General features: G+C 34.2%; 1 protein-coding gene across 2 annotated transcripts; it reads left to right on the forward strand.

Annotated features, from left to right (window-relative positions):
• The first annotated feature begins 6,333 nt into the window (after window positions 1-6,333).
• Window positions 6,334-13,818, forward strand: LOC114270133 (peroxisomal membrane protein 11C). Of its 2 annotated transcripts, none has more exons than XM_082869668.1 (8): window positions 6,334-6,630; window positions 10,176-10,383; window positions 10,698-10,772; window positions 10,854-10,928; window positions 11,012-11,092; window positions 11,764-11,838; window positions 11,974-12,147; window positions 13,733-13,818. In XM_082869668.1, the coding sequence occupies exons 2-8, from the start codon at window positions 10,192-10,194 to the stop codon at window positions 13,766-13,768; spliced, it is 708 nt and encodes a 235-aa protein (XP_082725794.1). In that variant the 5' UTR covers window positions 6,334-6,630; window positions 10,176-10,191; the 3' UTR covers window positions 13,769-13,818. The 2 variants fall into 2 exon arrangements, with proteins under 2 accessions (XP_082725794.1, XP_082725795.1); XM_082869669.1 differs by having other exon boundaries at window positions 6,479-6,731.
• The last annotated feature ends 5,766 nt before the right edge of the window (window positions 13,819-19,584 follow it).

The following is a 19,584-nucleotide window of genomic DNA, read 5'->3' on the forward strand; positions in this document are numbered from 1 at the left end:
CAGGTAGAGGGATCGGATGATGCCTTGGAGTCTTGAGTGTTGCTGGTGTTTTCTTCAAAGTCCATACTTACTGTTTGCCCCTCGCTATCTAATTGTACCAAGTCTTTATTTGTCGATGGGTCTTTGCTTGGTGCAGCATGGTTTGTTTCTTCCTCTCTTGGTTTACTCTGGTCTATCCTGGGATGTGGCTGGGTATCCTGTATTAGGGGTTGCGCTATTACGGCGCCACTTTCCATTCCTATTTCGGTTGTACCCGTTAAGTCAACTGGGCAGACATGATGACTTCCTGGTGTGAATTCTGCGACAAAGTCTGCTAAAGCTTGGGCTTTTATCGCGGTTCTGGGCTGAAACTTGATGTCGAACTGTCCTAACTCTACTGCCCACTTCAAGATTCACCCAGAAAAGTTTGCCCTCTCAAACAAAGCTTTTAATGGAAAAGTTGTGAGGACGATTATGGTGTGGGCGTGAAAGTAGTGGGACAACTTCCTTGAGGCCATCATCAAGGCTAAGGCCAATTTTTTCAATGGTAAGTACCTGGTTTCTGTGCTTAGCAATGTCTTGTTGACATAAAAGATGGGCAGATGTTGGATTCCTTTCGCTCGGACCAACACTGTGCTAATTGCGTGCTGTGAAATTGCCAGGTACAAAAATAGTTCTTCTCCAGGGATTGGGGTCACTAACAGCGGTGGAGAAGACATGTATTCTTTCAAACTTTCTAGGACGCGGTCGCATTCTTCATCCCACTCAAACTTGGTCTTTAATGCTTGAAAAAATGGTCAACATCTGTCCGACGACCGACTTATGAACCGGTTTAGAGCGGCTGCCATACCGCTGAGACGCTGTATTTCTTTTACTGAGTTGGGCCTCTCTAGATCCTGAATTGCTTTGATCTGAGAAGGGTCTGCCTCTATACCTCGGTTGGTTACCAGGAAGCCTAGGAATTTGCCTGATCCTACGCCGAATGCACACTTAGATGCATTAAGGTGCAACTTGTGCTTCTTTAGGATTTGAAACATCTCATCTAGTTCCCTGAGATGGTTATTCTCATCCTTGCTTTTGACTACCATATCATCGATGTAAGCCTCCATTGTTCTGCCTAACAATGGTTCGAACATCTTGGTGATCATTCGCTGGAATGTTACCCCTGCGTTTTTTAGGCCAAAGGGCATGACCTTGTAGCAATATAGTCCTCTTGGCGTTGTAAATGATGTGACCTCCTGGTCTGGTTCATACATAGCGATCTGATGGTAACCTCTATACGCATTAAGAAAGCTAAGTTGATTGTGTCCTGCCGTTAGGTCTACCAGTTGGTCTATCCGCGATAGGGGAAAGTTGTCTTTTGGGCACGCTTTGTTGACTGTTTTGTAGTCCACGTAGACAAGCCATTTTCCATTCTTCTTTGGCACCACTACTGTATTGGATATCCACTTGGGATAGTGCACTTCTTTGATAGCTCCTGCCTCTAGAAGGTTTCCCATTTCTTCCGCCACTATCTCGGCGTGGTGGAGTGCTGATCTGCGAATACGCTGTATGATTGGTCTTGCAGTTGGGTGGACATTCAATTGGTGACAAATGAAGTTTGGGTCAATGCTAGGCATGTCATACGGCGTCCAGGCAAACACTTCGATGTTAGAGGTCAAGAATTTTATGACCTCTATTCTCTTGGTGCTGAACATAAATGAGCCAAGAAAAAAGAATTTTTCCGGGTTCTTTTCATCTATTCTTACCTGTACCAAGTCTTCCACTGCTTTCTGTTCAGCGGCTTTGCCAACATCCGCAAACAATTCATTGCTCTCAAGTTCTTCCACCATCTGAACAAACCCTTTGGCAGCTCGGCTGCCATTTACCGTGACGAAGCACTGCTTGGACATAATTTGGTCTCCAAAGACCTCTTCAATTACTCCGGCTTCGTTGGGAAACCGCATTACTTGATGGTAGGTTGACGCTACCGATCGCATGGCATGCAACCATGTCCTTCCCAAGATTATGTTGTAAGTGGAAGGGACTTTCAATGCCCAGAATTCCACTTGTTTCGTCATGTTTCCTGCTCTGACAAGGAGGATTATCTTGCCAACTGGCCACTCTGTCATTGAGTTGAATCCGATCAGGGGAGATACTGCAGGTGCCAAGTCTTTGTCCTCCAGTTTCAACTGTTTGAAGGTTTCGTAATACATTATCTCACATGAGCTCCCTTGGTCAATCAAAATTCGTTTGACGTTGTAATCCTTGACGCGGAGAATGACGACCAGTGCGTCATTATGATGGCAGTACATCCTTGCCAAGTCTCTGTCTGAAAAAGACATGACGTTCGTGGCCTCTATTTTCCCTTTTTTAATGGTAGGCTGCGCACTTAATACCTCCCTTAAGTGCTCAGCCTTCTTGATTATTCCCTTGAGCTCACATACTTGCTTAGGTTCGAATACCCCATGTATTACGTTTATCACGCCTTGAGGTGGGGCATCAATCGACGTTCCGTCTGGATGATCGTGGTTTTGAGGGGCTGGTTGTGTCCCTCTTTCTATGTATTGGTCCAGATACCCAGCTGCTACTAACTCCTCCAGATGTTGTCTCAACGGCGTGTAATTTTCAGTACGGTGCCCTTTTTCCTTATGGAAGGTGCACCGCGATCTTTTATCATAGTCCTTTTGTGCCTCTTCTAATTTAGCTGGCCATCTAACGAAAGGCTCATCGCGTATCTTACTGAGAATTCGATAGATCGATTTTTTGAACACCGTGGTAATGGCAGTGTGGACTCTCAACCACCTTTTATCGTGGTCCTCTCCATTGTCCCGCCTGCCTCGCCCGTTTCTGCTTGGACGTTCTACCGCGTTGACTTTTGTCGAAGTCTTTTTATCTGGTATTGCGGTTGTACCAGACTTCGTTTTAGCACGAGCGCCATCCTCCTCCACCTGAATGTGCTGGTGTACCCTCTCCATTAAGGCTTCCATTGTGAGGGGGGACGTCATGGTAATTGAGTCCCTTAGCATGTTTCAGACTGGAAGACCTCTTTTGTACTGCGCGATGGCGAGATTTGTGGGGCAATCTCCTATCTGGTTGAAGGTCTCCCAATAACGACTGTTGTAGGATCTCAATGTCTCCTTGTCGTCCATGTCAATGGAGAGTAGCTAATCGATCTCTATTGGCGTCTTGGTGTTCGTTCTGAACCTTGTCACGAATGCCGCCGCTAATTGCGCCCAAGAGGCTATGCTACCTTCTGGTAGCCTTTCGAACCAGGTTAAACGTAGGTCGCCAAGGTTGGATGGGAATAGGATGCACATCAAAGCTTCGTTCCGCCGGTATATTGCCATGACTTGGCGAAAGTGGCTTAGGTGCATGTAAGGGTCTGTCTTCCCCTCGTACGTCGTAAACTTAGGCTGAATGAAGCCTGAAGGTAATGGTGCGTTCTTAATCGCCGGAACGAACGATGAGCTATGTAGCCTTGCCAATGCTTTATCTGTTGTTCGTAGGCAAGGTGCGGTATTGGCATTCCTACCTCGACGCTTTCATGCGTCCGAGGAGCCAACCGCTGAAGGGCTGAAACTCTGTGCGGGTCGCGTGCCCTGGCATCCTCCTTCCGTCGTGCCCTTTCCTCAAGCACAGTTTGTAAGTCGGACGATCTAAGCAACTCCGTTTGCCTGGATGATGTCTGGTGCATATGTGAGGGCCGATAGGTGCTTCCCTCAGTGTAAGACCTCAATGATCTCGTTCTCTCAGACCTGGAGTAACGAGTTCTGGAAGTCCTTGATTGAGTGTCGCCTGTTCTGAGGCTCCTACTCTCTGCTTGCGATGGCGTGGTATGCCTACCACGATCTTCTGAGTGGCGAGGGAGCGTGTTGCTTTTGTGCCTCTCTCCCGTCGCCACTCCTTTCCCTTTTATCTGGTGCTTCATCAATTCCATGTCCGCTGCCATCTTCCTGATTAACTTGTCCTACTCCTTTACCCGATCCTCTAAAACTTAAGGGTCGATCCTCCGCCTCTGCCTATCAGGACTTGATGAGCGACGGGGGCTGTTACCTCGTCTCCCCCTTGCATCCCTTCGGGGGTTCTGTCGCTGGGGCTCTAAATCTGCCATGGGAGGGATGGAAGGCAAACCTTCGCGCCTCCTACTTCCCTCTGGGGTTTGCCCATCAGTGGCGGATTGCAGTAAATCCTCATTGTGCGCTATTGCGTCTAATCTAGCGAGGAAAACTTTGATCAAGAGGTTTCATTCTTTCTGTGATTTCCACAGATGGCGCCAATTATACGAGCAAGAAATAATCTTCTCGTATAATCCTGTTGATCAAGTCCGCGCTCCTCCAAACGACGTCGCTTTACTCCCTAAAAACACAAACGTGAGCTAGCTGGCGGGTGTATGCCGGATACCTCTCCGATGCCTAAGTCAACAAAATAGACAAATAGACAAAAGCTCTGTGTATTCGAGAATCAAAGTTGTGTTACCTCTCCATAGGTGATGTTATGAGCTTTTATAGGTTCCGCGTGGCACAATCTTAGTTGGACTCTTATTCCTCCATGCAGAGTCCTCCTAGGAATCATAATCCTGAAAGATAATGTTTATCCTTCAACACCCCCCTCACTGCTTAAACTAAGTGAGATGGTTTTACCTCGGTTGGATGTCAATACGACCAAGCTAACATGTCCATGCTAAAGCCGCAGACTAGACCGAGCTCCAACTAGCTCGGTTCTTCTTTTTACTGCGTGTGCCTCGGTTTGACATACTCCAACTGGACTGTTCATTTAATATCGAGCTAACCAATCTTGGTGCTCCAATGCACAACGCCAAGCTAGCTAGGTTCTCGTGCAATTGTACCTCGGTTGTTTGTTAAAAACCATGCTATCCATAGCGTGCCTAGACCGAGCTATTCGACAGCAAGGTCCTGAAAAAAGGTCCACAATACCTCGGCTCAGTTTGGTTTGACCGAGCTAACTGTCATCGCTCTAATCATGTCGACCGAGCTAACTACAAAGCTCCTTTGAACCGGGCTAACTTCTAGGCCCTTTTACTCAACCTTTCTTACTATAGCCCTCAGAATGACCCATTACCCAGCTCGGCCTAATTTACATATAAATTACTCACTCACACAACATATTTTTTTACTAATTTCAATGTACTTTTATTAAAATCATTACACTTTTTAATACTTTTACATATTTTCATGACACTTTTTATATCTTTTTCAATATAAAAACAATGCCTAGGAGACTATTAGCATTTATCATTGAAAAATGCTAAATTTACTTCTTATTTTGTTTAATATATCCATATAAGTAGAGATAGTTAATGTCAATTATTATTTTTTTAACACGTGCACATTAACAAAAAATTTATTTTGAATTGAACAATTTGACAATGAAAATTTATATGGAGCAATATGTCGTTTTATTTACAGATTGACACCCAAAAATTTAGGCCTAGTTTAGAAAGACTAAATAAGTATATTTTTTGACTTTTTATGAAATATGGGTTGAGTTTGGGTTGGGTTTGAAGTGATATGTTAGATATGTAATGTGACTTAAATAAGATGAGGTGACTTAAATAGAATAGTGACTTTTTAACTTTTTGTCTTTTTTTAATTATACCAAACTTGGCCTTAATCTTTTACAACTCTAATAAAAGTAATAAAATTAATAATTTAAAACAATACAAATTTACTTGAGAAACGAATCACTTTGTTTGGTTTTGGTTTTCGAGAAATAGTTTTCAAAAAATTCTATTTTTTTATTTTTGGTATCTTAATGTTTTCAATAATTTTTTTTTAAATATTTTAGGTAATTTTTTTTAAAATTTTTAGACATATTTAACATAAATATACTTAAAAAGTATAATATTTATAAAAAAAATCTTTAAAAAATACATTAATACGAAAAAATACAAAAAAAAAAAATGAAAATTCAATATATTTTTCATATTTTTGTATATTTATTAAAATTTTAAAATATTTTTTTTACAAATATTTTACTATTTAGATACATCTAAGTAAGGAGCATCTAAAAAAGTAAAAAAAATTGCTAAAAATTTTAAAAATATTCACTAGAAACAAAAAAAACAAAAAAAATAAAAAAATTCAATTTAAAAAATTGAAACCAAACACACCGAAACCTCGTTTAGAAATATGTTTTTTTTAGTAATTTTTTTGACATTTTAATTAAAATATGATGTAAAAAAAACTAGTATATTTGAAATGACTTTTTGATTTTTACGAAAAGATGTGTAAAAAGTATAGATAAAAGAAAAATTTTGACTTTTTAATATAAATTGTTAATTTTTTAATTTTTTAAATAATTTTTTAACTTTTAAATTAAAAAAATAATATTAGCAAACGAGCTGAATAATTTGTCCGAAAGGAGAGTTTTGTAGCTTACGATACATCATAACGAACAATTAATGAATTTAGCAATTTTTTTTTTTTTTTTAACAGAATGAGTTTAGCAAATTTGTTTGGTAGTTTTGGTAAAGAGGGACCGAACAAGCCCTTATCCCACGAAACTCTATCATACTAGTTTGACACACACAGATACAGCTCAACGTGCGAATGCTTTAGAGAGAGAAACATCTATATATATATATATAGAGAGAGAGAGAGAGAGAGAGAAGGTGTGAATTTCGAGGCAAAAGCTCCGGCACTCCCCACGGTATAACCGCTCTCCCTCTCTCTAGATTATATATCTATATATATAGAATTTACAAACCCTAGCTCTTTGTCTTGATTGTTGATTGTTGATCTCGAGTTCAGGTACTACTGTATGTTATTTGCATTTCTCTGTTTTGTTTGACATTTATTTGTGATATTAATGAACCGATTTCGTATGTAAGTGTTTAATTTGATTGATTAGTGGGTTCTGTGACTAGTTTTCTTCATTTCAGCTTCATCTATTGAGTGTGAGATTAGGCTTTGTTTATTTGGCTTTAGTTATTTTAGTTTTCTGCTGTCTATTGTCTGGTTCTCTAATTTTTTTTGAGGAAATGGAGGAGCAGCAGAAAAAAATTGAAACTTGGTAATAATAATAATAAATAAATAAATAAAAAACAAAGCTGTGCTAAGTTGAGTTGAGTTGAGTTAGAGGTCTTTATTTTCTGTGCTTCAATCAAAAGAATTTATTTTTGTTGAACTTTGCAATGATTTCGATTGTTATGTTTGTTTTTGTAAAGTTTATGTATCTTTGTGTTCTAGTTTATTTCATAATTTTGTTTTAAGTTTTTTATTATGTTTATGTTTTCACCATGTGAATTCTGAGCATATCTGATAAGGTAGTATGTTTGTATAGTGGATTTGTTTGGTGATTTCATTAGGACTTACTTCTTTAGGGATCCACTATTGAGGTTAATTATTATTTATTGGCTTTGAATTGGATGACGTCTGAGTTAGGATGATGGTTAACTTGAAAAGGCATTTCATGTGTGGTGGCAATTTACCTAAGAGTGTTTAATGGTTCAATTATAAATTTCTTGGACGTGTGGCGTAATTGGCCAATCCCCAACAAAAGACTGAGATTTTAGATGTGTAGTGCTATCTTTATGCGTCAATAAGCATGTCTAGGTTGGATTTGGTTGGGTCTTGGATTAAGGATTAAGGCCAGGAATTCCAATTCAATTCTTTGCATGTTTTTCATACCAATGGATGTGGAAGTGAATTCAGATTTCATAACCAGAATGAAGAGGGCAATTACTCTGTGAAATCAAGATTTTTTAAGCCCATTGAGAAATTCCAGTCCAACTCATATTTTGTGCGACCAAACTATGGTTTGCCTAATATTTCAAGTCGGATATTTTTGTCTTTTTTCAAGACAATAGGCCTAACTCTGAGTGTTACCATCCTATCAACTGATATTGGCGAGTGCGAAAATAGCTCTCCTAAAGATATCAACAAAAAACTGGACATTTTCATCTATGTCTTGTTGTCTTCATCTTAATTTGATTGATGTACTCTTAATAGTTAAAAATTATGTGATTTGTGTGTTCAATTTACCTTGGGCAACTTGGCAGCTATCAGGCAGAGTGAGTTTAAATCTTTAATTGTTTTCTGTTTATTGATCACTATATTCCAACACAAAGAACAGAAAATCTAGATATTGATGCCGATATTTATGTGCTCAAAATATTTTGGCCTTGTTTGGTTTGTTTTTCAGAAAAATTTTTGGAAAAAAATTCTCTACAAAAAAATTTTCAACCAAACAAATTTTTTCAAAAAAAATCTCAAAATTTTGTTTGGTTACCTACTTTCCAAAATCACTCTCTCTCTCTCATACACATCAAATCAATCACTTTTTTTAAAACTTTCTCCCCAAAACAATTTTTCAAAATCATTTCTGAAAAAAGGCAAATCAAACAAGTTTTCGCACATTTTATCTCAAAAACTACTCTACAAACACAAACCAAACACACCCTTTGTCTCTGCCCCTTAAAAATAAATACACCAATTGGAAGAATAACTATATGAACATTTACACCAAACTATCTTTTATTTGAGAAAATATGATTTATTAACAAAAAAATTTAGCAAATCAACCCCCTGCCTTAAGCTCAGTGGTATCTCCTTCAATCCCCTCAAAAGGCGAAGTCAGGCTTCAAAGTCCCTACTACGACATTGGTGTGTATAGTGCTTAAGACAAATTGCATGAAGTTTCCTACATTTGATATAATTCTTCCAAAGTTATTATGAAGACTTATCCAAAAAAAGGGGGGTAGAGATTTCAAAGATGTTATGCATCTTCAAGTTTAAAAATGGATAAATGAGCTATGGTTGTATGTTCTTGAGCATCAATATTATTACTTGCACTTCTTTTCTATTTTTTTCTTCTTCTCCCTCGATCTTTTCAGTATATGATTTTTAGTAACTATTATTGAGATGCTTGTGTCTTAAGATATTGGGAATAATTCTTTGACTAGTTTTAGCCAACCTAACCTAACCTAACCTAACCGAACCTAACCCAACCCAACCCAAAAAATATGATGCACTTTTTGTCACTGCAAAATGTGTTGAAATGAGTTGTAGGTAATCTTCCATTGAATGGAGTAGCATAAAGATGCTAAATATGTCTGTCCACCTTGTTCAACCTTAATGTATGTAGATATTGAATAGCTATCACTATTCTTCTCCCGTAGTTGCTTGCAACTCCTAATCACCTTGAAGATATGGAGTCGTCTCAAGTGATTATGGGATTTAGTATTAGTTATTGGTCGAGAATTAGATGATGTACTGAGAAAAACTGGCACTTTTGCTCAATTCAACAGTGCCTTGTCCCAATTACTTGGGATTGGCTACATGAATCATGTTTCACTATTCTGCTCGATCAAGGGCCATCATTATTTTGACCCTAAATAAATCTCTCACTATCTCAACCCGTATTAATTTTGGTCAATCTCGTTCCTTAGCATTATCCTTTGTGGATAAAATCACTCTTCCCAACTAATACAATTATTATATGGCCAAACCATCTTAATTGATTTTTCCTCATTTTATTTTTGATAGATGCTATCTCTATCATCTCATGAATTAATTAAATCCTAATTTTATATTTTTAGTTTTGCCACACATCCACCTCAATATCTTCTTCTTAGCTATGCTCATTTTGCGAACACATTGTTTCTTAACTGTCCAACATTCCATACCAAATCATGGTTGATCTTAAAGATGTCTCGTGGCTCTTATCATCGTCTTATATATATTGAAAAAATCTCAATAAATTGTCAGCTTGAATTGTGTAGACTTTTTGTTGATTTGTGGAGGTAAAGGACTTGTTTGGTTTGTATCTCAAAATACAATTTTTGAGAAAAATTTTCAAAATTTTGTTTGTTTCAAATTTTTTGAATTTTTTTTTCAAAATCACTTTCTCTGTCCTACACATTAATCAATCATTATTTCTCTCTCCTCTCTCTTTCTCAATCATTTTTTTTTTCACACACGTCTACTCAACTACAATAAAATATCAAATCATTCCAAACTTTCAAACTCCAAAACTATTTTCAAAATATACAACCAAACAAACCAAAACAAATTTCTAAACTCTCTCCCTAATTTTTTTTTTTTTTTTTTTTTGAAAATTTATCTCAAAACACAAACCAAACACACCAAAAATCTCTCTGTTATTTATTTTATCTAAAATTTGCATACTTTGTTAAGTTGTTGTTTGTTCCTTGGGTTTCTCAGACTAATTAAGCTGGAAACTTGAATTTACAGGTAAACTGAGGATAAAATGAGTACATTAGATGTAGCCAGAACAGAACTTGCTCTTGTGGTTCTGTATTTGAACAAAGCTGAAGCCAGGGACAAGATATGCAGGGCAATACAATATGGTTCAAAATATTTGAGTAATGGAGAGCCTGGCACAGCCCAAAATGTTGACAAATCAACAAGCTTGGCACGCAAAGTTTTCCGTCTTTTCAAGGTCGGGCTTGATTGTATATTTTACTAATAAGCATGATCAATGTCTTTTTTTTCACTCAGATTTTTGGTCTCATAGTTAAGTATCCTTATAGTGGGCTAGTTATGGAGAAATTACTTGTATATTCTGGCTTAATGTCCATAAATGAGATGGTGTATCATGGGCACCCTATTGTGTTAATGTTGTCCTTGTAGCTGGCCTCAAGCAGTTGTATGAAGACTTGGCTTGGAAAATGTTATAAAATCAATCTGATTTAGAACTTGTGTCTGTATACCTTTTTTTATTCTTGGGCTTATCTAGGGTTGCTTCTCATGCAGTTTGTCAATGATCTGCACGCTCTTATTAGTCCAACGGCTACAGGAACTCCCCTTCCTCTAGTTTTGCTGGGAAAGGTGCAAAATGGTTTGCTGACTGAATTCTAATTTATTTGTGATTTGCTTTTTGTCACTTTCTAACCACAATGCTTTTCTCAGTCTAAAAATGCACTACTGTCCACTTTCTTGTTTCTTGACCAAATTGTATGGCTCAGTAGGACAGGCATTTATAAGGTATGGAACAAACTTTCTTTATATAGTATCATTTTTCTACACTGATTTCTAAGAGATGTACTCACAAGATGGAATACATTCAGAACAAAGAGCGTGCAGAGATAATTGGCAGGATATCTCTTTACTGTTGGATGGGTTCCTCAATCTGCACTACCTTGGTTGAGGTTTGCCACCTTCTTCTCTCTCTGTATTTTGGCTTCTGTATTTTACGCCCACTGTTCCAGAGTTGTTGCCTTTCAAAAAATGCTCATTGTTTTGGGGTAACACTTCTCTCTCTGTATTGATTTGACACATCTTGATTATATTTTGGTATCCTTTTTTGGCCCTTATGTAGCTTGGCCTTACTTTGTGGTCAAGTTATATACGAGGCCTATTACGTCAATTAAGCTGCATCTTTCTAGAATGGATTGCATGATTGTTGAGAAGGTTCCGAAAGGTGGTATCAAGCGATACCGGATAGAACTCACAAGTAAAGTAGTTATGCAGTGGCAACAATGGTTAATTTTCTGTTATTTTATGACTTCAAGATCACAATGGACCTATGAATGGATCATTAAATTACAGTGGAGTAGTATACAAAGTTAGCGGATCTCAATAAAAAAAAATATAATGGCCAGGCAAACAGTTGAGAGCAGTTCTAGATCTGGTAAATAACGAACTAATATGGTGAAAAAGTGAGGAATAACTGCTAATTGACTTTTGACCATGAACATAAGTTAGGAAATCTAAATTTGTGGAGGGAGCTTCTCCTGTTGTATCATTTCTTTTCTTTTTCCCTTTTTCATATTGCAAACTAGAAAATGGTGTGATGTGCTTCCTCCAATAATTGTTTCAGCTCGGAGAGCTTGGAAGGCTTTCTGCATCAATGAAGAAATTAGAGAAGGATCTCAAGAACAGTGATAAACATAAGGTATTTTTAGCATGGTGGCGTGCACTTCCATAATTTGTAGATTGTTGTAATTTCTCTCTTTCCTTTTCATATGTTGTTTTTTGTTTTTGTTTTATTTTTATTTTTATTTTTATTTTTTTGCACTTGTAAATGCAGAATGAGCAATACCGTAGTAAACTTCAGAAGTCAAATGAGAGGTCATTGGCCCTGGTTAAAGCAGGCATGGATATAGTGGTTGCTGTTGGGCTGCTTCAACTGGCACCCAAGAATGTCAATCCCCGAGTTACAGGAGCCTTTGGATTTATTAGCTCCCTGATTTCTTGTTATCAGGTAGACAAAAATTCTTACAATTATCCTCTATGCATAACACTATTTATGCTTATTAACACTGACTTGGGGCTTGGGAAGTCGATGTATTAAAAAATTTGAGAAAATATCAAATCTTAGTAGCAGGAATCGTGGAAGGGACTCACGTTTCTGAGGAAGAAGCGTGATTTTGTGCTACCAAGGAAGAATCGCATAAGAATTGCGATTAGGGTTGAGACTAGGGCTTTGATTGTTTCCATCCCTCTCTTCTCTCACTGTCGATCTCGATCATCTTCGTCTCTCAGGGCTTCGATTGTCTTCGTCACTCTCTTCTCTCACTCTCTTCTCTCACCGTCGATCTTGACTGTCTTTGTCTCTCGCTCTTCTCTTAGTCTCGATCTTCGCTTCATCTCTCATCGTCTCTGTTTGTTTCGTCTCTGTTTGCTTCTCTCTCTTCGTCGTCTCCCTCTCTTCGTCTCTTTTTGCCTCTCCCTCTCAATCCATTCTCTGTTCTCCCTCTCTCCCTCTCCGTTTTTATATTTGTTTTATATAATATAAATATAATTTATCATATATATATAATATATATAATATAATTTGTCATAAACAATATAAAATCTGTCTAAAATAAAAAATTATTTATTAGAATTTATTATTTCTTAACTTTTTAACATATAATAAATAAAATAAATCATTTAATTGTTTAAAAGAGATCTATTTAAATCATATGTAATAAAAAAAATCTTAAAAAATTTATAAAATAAAACATCTAATTTTTATTTATTATTTATTTTGACATAATTTATTATTTCTTATTTATTATAATAAATAAAATATAATAATACATAAGCGCTCCTGATTTACGATTCCTCTAAGTGGCCACGTTCCCCCGCTCCCGCTCTTGCTCCTGCTTCGTGCAACTAAGTATCAAATATGTCCCTGACTTTTTTCATGAAATTTCCATTGAGTCCTATTAACACGTAGCCTATTAACACTATGTTACGTGTTAATAAGACTCAATGAGAATTTCATGGGTAAAAGTAAGATTCATTGAGAATTTTCAGCAATCAATGTACCTTTAAAAAAAAAAAATGTGTATAACAATTTTATGGGATCCTTGTTGAATAACTCTAATGTATAAGATGGTTGATTCATGTGTTAATATGACCCAAAGGAAATTTCATGGGAAAAGTAAAACTTATTGGGAATTTTCAGCTATCAGCATATGTTTAAAAAAAAAGTGTAACATTTTTATGGGATCCTAGCTGAATAACTAATCTATAATACAATTACCACTGAATATAATTTGCCTTGTATTTGATGTTTGGCTTTGAAAGAGTTAAATCCATGGTTAGTGCCCAAAATTTTAGAGGGAATATCAAAAAAGTGGGAATGAGAAAAATAATTTCAATCTTTTAGAAGCACAAGTGGTTCATGCACTAAAAATTTGTGTGAGTCTTGTACCTCCATGAATTTGAAAAAAAAATCCCCCACTTCCCGCCTTTCTTATAATTCTCCCAAAATTTTATTGGGATTTATGATGTAGTTTATAATATGGATTGCTGTATTTTCTGGTAGTCAAATCATATCTCATGTTTCCTTTATGCAGTTGCTTCCATCACCACCTAAGACCAAGACACCCTGAAGAAGGTGGTTATATACTCGACAAAACTTCAATGACGTTTGAATAACCTATTCAGAGTGGTGAGGTGTGTTCATGTTTGTGTAGACATTGGAATTGCCTAATTTAAGCATCTCCATTCTCTGCGTTCATGCTATTCTCTTACAGTAGTAATAATTTGTTTCTCCCTTGCATTGTATTATAATGAAAAACATGAATTGGTTACTAGTCCATTACATCACCATGAAATTTGAGTCTATCGGGTTTAAATTTTGTTGACATATGGAAGTAGCGAAATTCAACTTGCACTCTCTTTGTTTTGGCAAAAAATGTTTTCTTAGTGTTCTCTTACGATAGTTATAATAGTGTTTCTCCCTTGCATTCTTATGTTAAAAGCTGGAGTTGTTTACTAGTGCTCTACATCACCTTGAAATTTGAGCCCATCAAATTTACTTTTTAATTGTATTTGCACCATATATGAAAGTAGGGAAATTCAACTTACGCTCTGTTTGTTTTGACAAAAAATATGTGTTCCTTGCGTTCGTAGGATTTTTAGCAATTTGCTCACAGAAAGGGTGACATGAGAATCACCTTAATTTAGCACCTCCATTCTGTGTATTTGTGCTGGTCTCTTCTTGTAGTAATAACGGCTCTGTTTGGTAAGAGTCGACTTATTTAATTCATTTGTTTAAAAAAAAATGGGGTAAATTACACTTTTCATCCCTGAATTTCACACTGAATATCACTTTGCTCTATAATCTTTTAATTTTCTCAGTTGACCCCTACATTTCGAGTTAAGTTACAATTGGATCCAGTCAAATAACCTTGTTTTAAGAATTGACATTGTTTTAAGAATTGACGGAGAAACTAAATTGTAGATGCTAAATTGAGGTTTTGGTAAATTAAAGAAGTTAAGACTAAAGAGGATTTTGATAAAAGTATAATGTTGTTAAGTATAATTAAACCTAGGAGTAAATGGACCAAATTGCTACTTGATTCAAAGTCTAGGAGTGACTGAGCTAATTAAGAGGCTTGGGAGCAAAGTGAGTTGGATGTAAAATGTAGGGGTATAAAAAGTATATTTTGTCCAAAAAATATTGACTAATACTGTTAATGTCCTTGTTTGTTACTTCACTGTATAACTCTTTAATAGAAATTAGTCATGTGATAAATATATGACTATGAAATGAGGGTAAGGGAGAAAAATCACCCTCATTTTCTGTCTATCACACTTTGTCTCAAAATTTATATCTAATTAGGATTGTATCTGAATGAAATAAAATGCAGATTGTGAACAATTAAGGAGATGAATTAGGGTTTTGTGTAAATGAAAATTACGAAGTTCTATTTTTCACAGTGACAATCTTTCGTCCATTCATCTTTCTTTCTCTTAGATTTCTTTGCTACATTTCTTGATTCAACAGCTCTGTTTTCTTCCCTCTTCATCCATATTTTCAAAATATGAACATATATGTAAATGTATTGTATTATATAACTCTCACATGTCACATGGGACAAAATATGTATAGGTGGAAAATGCACGATTGGTTTATGTTAAAGTCTTCATAGTGGAGTAAGAGAAGGCGTCATTGACACATGACCAAAAATGTAAGAGTTAATTGTCATGACTTTATGTGTAGTAATTAAAATGAAATTTGGTGTAAAGTGTAATTTATCATAATTTTAAATTGTAGTGTTTTTAACTTTTTCAACTTTTTTTTTTTTGGAAACAAAAAAAGATCTCATCTTTTTGTAACTTTTTCAACTTTTCAACTTTTGATATTATTCTAAATATTTATATAACAAAAAATCTATGTAACAATTTATTTAATTAAACAAGTTTAATTTTTTCCACGTATCAGTAATAGTTGAATCAAATAGATGGATATTTTTTTAAAATTCTCTTAAATTAATAATTTAAAAAGTTATAACTATAGAACTAAACTGTCAAATTCAAGTCTATTGGATTTACATTTCACTGTGTTTCAATCACTTATGCCAAGTGCATGTGTTCCTACAATTGAAATTAGGAAAATTTAACTTAAGGATTTCTTACAGAAAACTGTCTATATATATTTATTTGGTTGTGATTTTAAAATTAGCGGTGGTGTTGGTGGAGGAGTAGCGGTGGATTCGTGATGGTAGTAGCAGTGTGGTCAAAAGATGTCCTACAGAGTCTCTTTTAATTTTAATCTGGAATGAAAGTTGTTTGCACATACTTGATTAAATAACTAATTGAGTTAAATTAATTAACAAAAGTAATTAAACAGGTATTTAGAGCCTTAAACATAATTCATTACAATCTAATTGTGATATATATATTTTTTTATCTCAAACTAGGATCAAATTCAAATTTTCAAATATTTGATAAAATCGCAACTCAATTAACAAAAAATATTTAGAATTACTTACCCAAAAAAAAAGAAGAAAAGAAATTGTTCAAATTTTCAACTATTTTGTAAATTCACAACAAATAAAAGCTCAACCCAAAAAAAAAAAAATAAAAATAAAAAAATAAAAATTAAAAAATAAATGAAAAAAGAAGGTGCCACATTGCATATATTATTATACTGCATTGCTAGGAACTTAGAACTTCTATTCAAAAGATTTATTTCAAGTGTAAGTCTCACTATATAAGAATTAAATCTGTACCACATATCACAATTTAGAATAAATTTCTTAGCATTTTTTTTTTTTTTTGGATCTCTATCTTTTATGATATTTATATCATGTTAATAAGGTGTTTGGTAGTTTTTACTGGACACAATAGGTTCTTTAGGACTTATCAATCATAATTGGATCAAACTCAAAATTTCAAATATTTCATAAGACCATAATAAATAAAAATTCAAGGTGTTTATAAAAAAAAAAAACAAAGACAAAAATAAAAGTGGTAGTGCTAGAGGCTTCGAATTTGTCTCAAATGCGTTTTTTTTTTTTGGGGGGGTCTGTGTTAGTTTTTTTTTTTTTTTTTTTTTTTTGTTTTGTTTTGTTTTGTGTTTTTTTAAGAGTGGTTATGTATAGGGATGTGCCAAAAAAATTAGATATTCCACACTAAATCATTGTATAAAATTATATGAAATTAACAAAATTTAACCAACAATTTAACTGATCAGTCAATTTTATCACTCAACGTCTAACCTAATTGACTGATCAGTTAGACTGCTGGTTAAAATTTGTTAATTCCATATAATTTTGTATGATGAGTTGGTGTGGGATGTCTAGTTTTTTGGCACACCCCTACACATAACCACCTTTACAAAACACAAAAAAAAAAAAAAAAAAACCAAACCAACACATCCCAACAAATAAAATAAAATAAAATTAAAAAAAATAATTAGTCAATTTTATCACCCAATTAGTCAAACCCAACTCACTTGCGGAATGTCTAGTTTTTTAGCACATCCCTATACATAACCACCCTTGCAAAAAGAAAAGAAAAGGAAAGAAAAGAGAGGAAAAAAAAAAAAAAAAACTAACACAGCCTTAGAAGGAAAAAAGAAAAAGAAAATGGAATTCGAGACAAATTCGAGACCTCAAGCATTATTGTAATAAAAAAAAAAATTCCTCATTACATGTATTTGTATGGGACAGTTACGAGCTTGTGGATTAGACATAATTATTAAAAAGTCGTATTCTAATTTTAAGTGATTAATTTAATTTATCACGGTTAAAAAAAAAGAAAGTAAAAATACATTTCAATTATTTATACTTCTCACATCATATTTCAATCTAAATTAACACAAATAAATTTAAAATAAATAAAAATTCATAAATAAAAGCCAAAATATCTTAATAATTTATTACTTTAATAATTTTTTCAATATCATTACTACTATTAAATAATCATTCCACAAATACAAAACACATTTAAAAAGACTTAAAAAAATTTATTGTTAAAATAATAAGTAAATACGTTTAAAAAAATACTACAAATAAATAAACAAATTCATTCAATAGGATCTATTGTATATGAGATTTTCACCTCATATCACTTCTCGTTCAATTCTTTTGAAGCTATTGGATCTTTTTCATCGTTTGAGAATCTTCTTCTGTCTCTCACTCCGTTTGGAAGTATAAATTACGTAATAGGTCGGAGCTATATATCCTATGTGGTCTGTATTATTAGGCCATATAACTAATTTCTTTTACTTTATCTCTTATATTTTAAGCAAATTAATTATATGCTCTCATATTATATGGTAGTATTACATGCACTAATTAGTATATACACTAATATATCAATTAGTGTTATGATATTATTATTGATCACATTTATTATACAAGTTATAAATATTCAAAATCATATAAATAATGTTACATCATCTATAGAGTGTGTTTGTTTGGACGGACTGGATAAGGGGGATTGTAATTCATCGGACTGTTAGTCCTAGGATACATTGTCTTCGGACTATTTGGTTAGACTGGATTTGTATTCTATGTTTGTTTAGTTATGGGATTAGATGTCTGGATTGGATTATTTTTACTGAATCGAATGTTTGGCTGGACGGACTGGACAAGGATAAATATTCAAAAGACTATTTTACCCTTATAATTTATAATTTTTATTTAATATATAATTTTAAATTTATAATTTAACAACACTAAAATTTTTTTAATTTATAAGGCCATAATTTTTAATTTATTATTTTCAATTAAATTAAATTTATAATTTATATTTTTTATTTAATATATAATTTTAAATTAACAACACCAATTTTTTTTATTTAATATATAAATTTAATTTTTTAACAACACTAAAAAAATTTAATTTATAAGGCCATAATTTTTAATTTATTATTTTTAATTAAATTAAATTTATAATTTATATTTTTTATTTAATATATAATTTTAAATTATCAACACTAAAAAAATAATCTATAAATGTTCAAAAGACTATCTTACCCTTTTTTCAATTGTTTATTAAGTAATAGTATATGGGTAAAATGGATATTTCACACATTAATCCCATGAAATACAAATCCCATGAAAATAATCCCACCCATCCCCCTTGGATAGAATAATCCCTCATATGAGGGACTAATAGTCCGGAAGGACTATTAATCCAAAGCAAAAAAATTGAACCAAACAATAAACTATTAATCTGAATAGACTAATAATCCAATCCCATAAAATAATATCTCAAAACAAACACACCATATTATAAGATGGACACAACAATCTCGTAAGTACAACCTACGAAATAACTTCTCATCCCGAAAATAACTAGATCAATTTAATCACTTTTTCATGTTCCAATTGAACAATGATTCAATTTGAGTAGCTCTAACGAGAGACGGAAGAGAAACTAGTAAATCAGTAGTTATTCGTATAAAATTGGAAATTTTTTTTAAGGTTCTTGGTATTAAGATTTTATAATATAAATGACACTTAATATTTTCATAATGTCTAAGGTCCCTCAACATCGATCCAGAGAATTTCTCTAGACATATCACAGAGAAAATTTCAAATTTCTCTGGACACATCACAGAGAAAATCCAAATTTCTCTGGACAACAATAAAGATTAGTGCTCTACTTCAAAGAAAATCGGGTTGGTCCAAAGAAATTCTCAGAAATTTCATATATATTTTTTCAAAAATAAATAATGATTTCATATATATTCAACCCAGAGAATTTCTCTGGACTTCCCAGAGATTTTCTCTCCAGAGAGAATTTCTCTGGACCTCCCACAAATTTTCTCTTCAAAGAAATTCTCTCCAGAGAAATTCTGAGAATTTCTTTGCACTTCCTAGAGAATTTCTCTGGACCTCCCATAGATTTTCTCTCTAGAGAAATTCTCTACCTAGACTTTCCAGAAAATTTCTCTGTGTTTTTGACC

This window comes from Camellia sinensis, chromosome 5 (assembly GCF_055761805.1).
Source record: "Camellia sinensis isolate YWXY chromosome 5, ASM5576180v1, whole genome shotgun sequence".
Taxonomy (NCBI): Eukaryota; Viridiplantae; Streptophyta; class Magnoliopsida; order Ericales; family Theaceae; genus Camellia; species Camellia sinensis.

What these genes read in the sequence shown, in the direction of transcription:
- LOC114270133 (XM_082869668.1), top strand. Translation starts at nt 10,192, where the DNA reads ATGAGTACATTAGATGTAGCCAGAACAGAACTTGCTCTTGTGGTTCTG. An exon ending in AAGTTTTCCGTCTTTTCAAG is followed by an intron (nt 10,384 to 10,697) that starts GTCGGGCTTGAT and finishes CTTCTCATGCAG; the next exon opens with TTTGTCAATGATCTGCACGC. An exon ending in TCTGCACTACCTTGGTTGAG is followed by an intron (nt 11,093 to 11,763) that starts GTTTGCCACCTT and finishes TAATTGTTTCAG; the next exon opens with CTCGGAGAGCTTGGAAGGCT.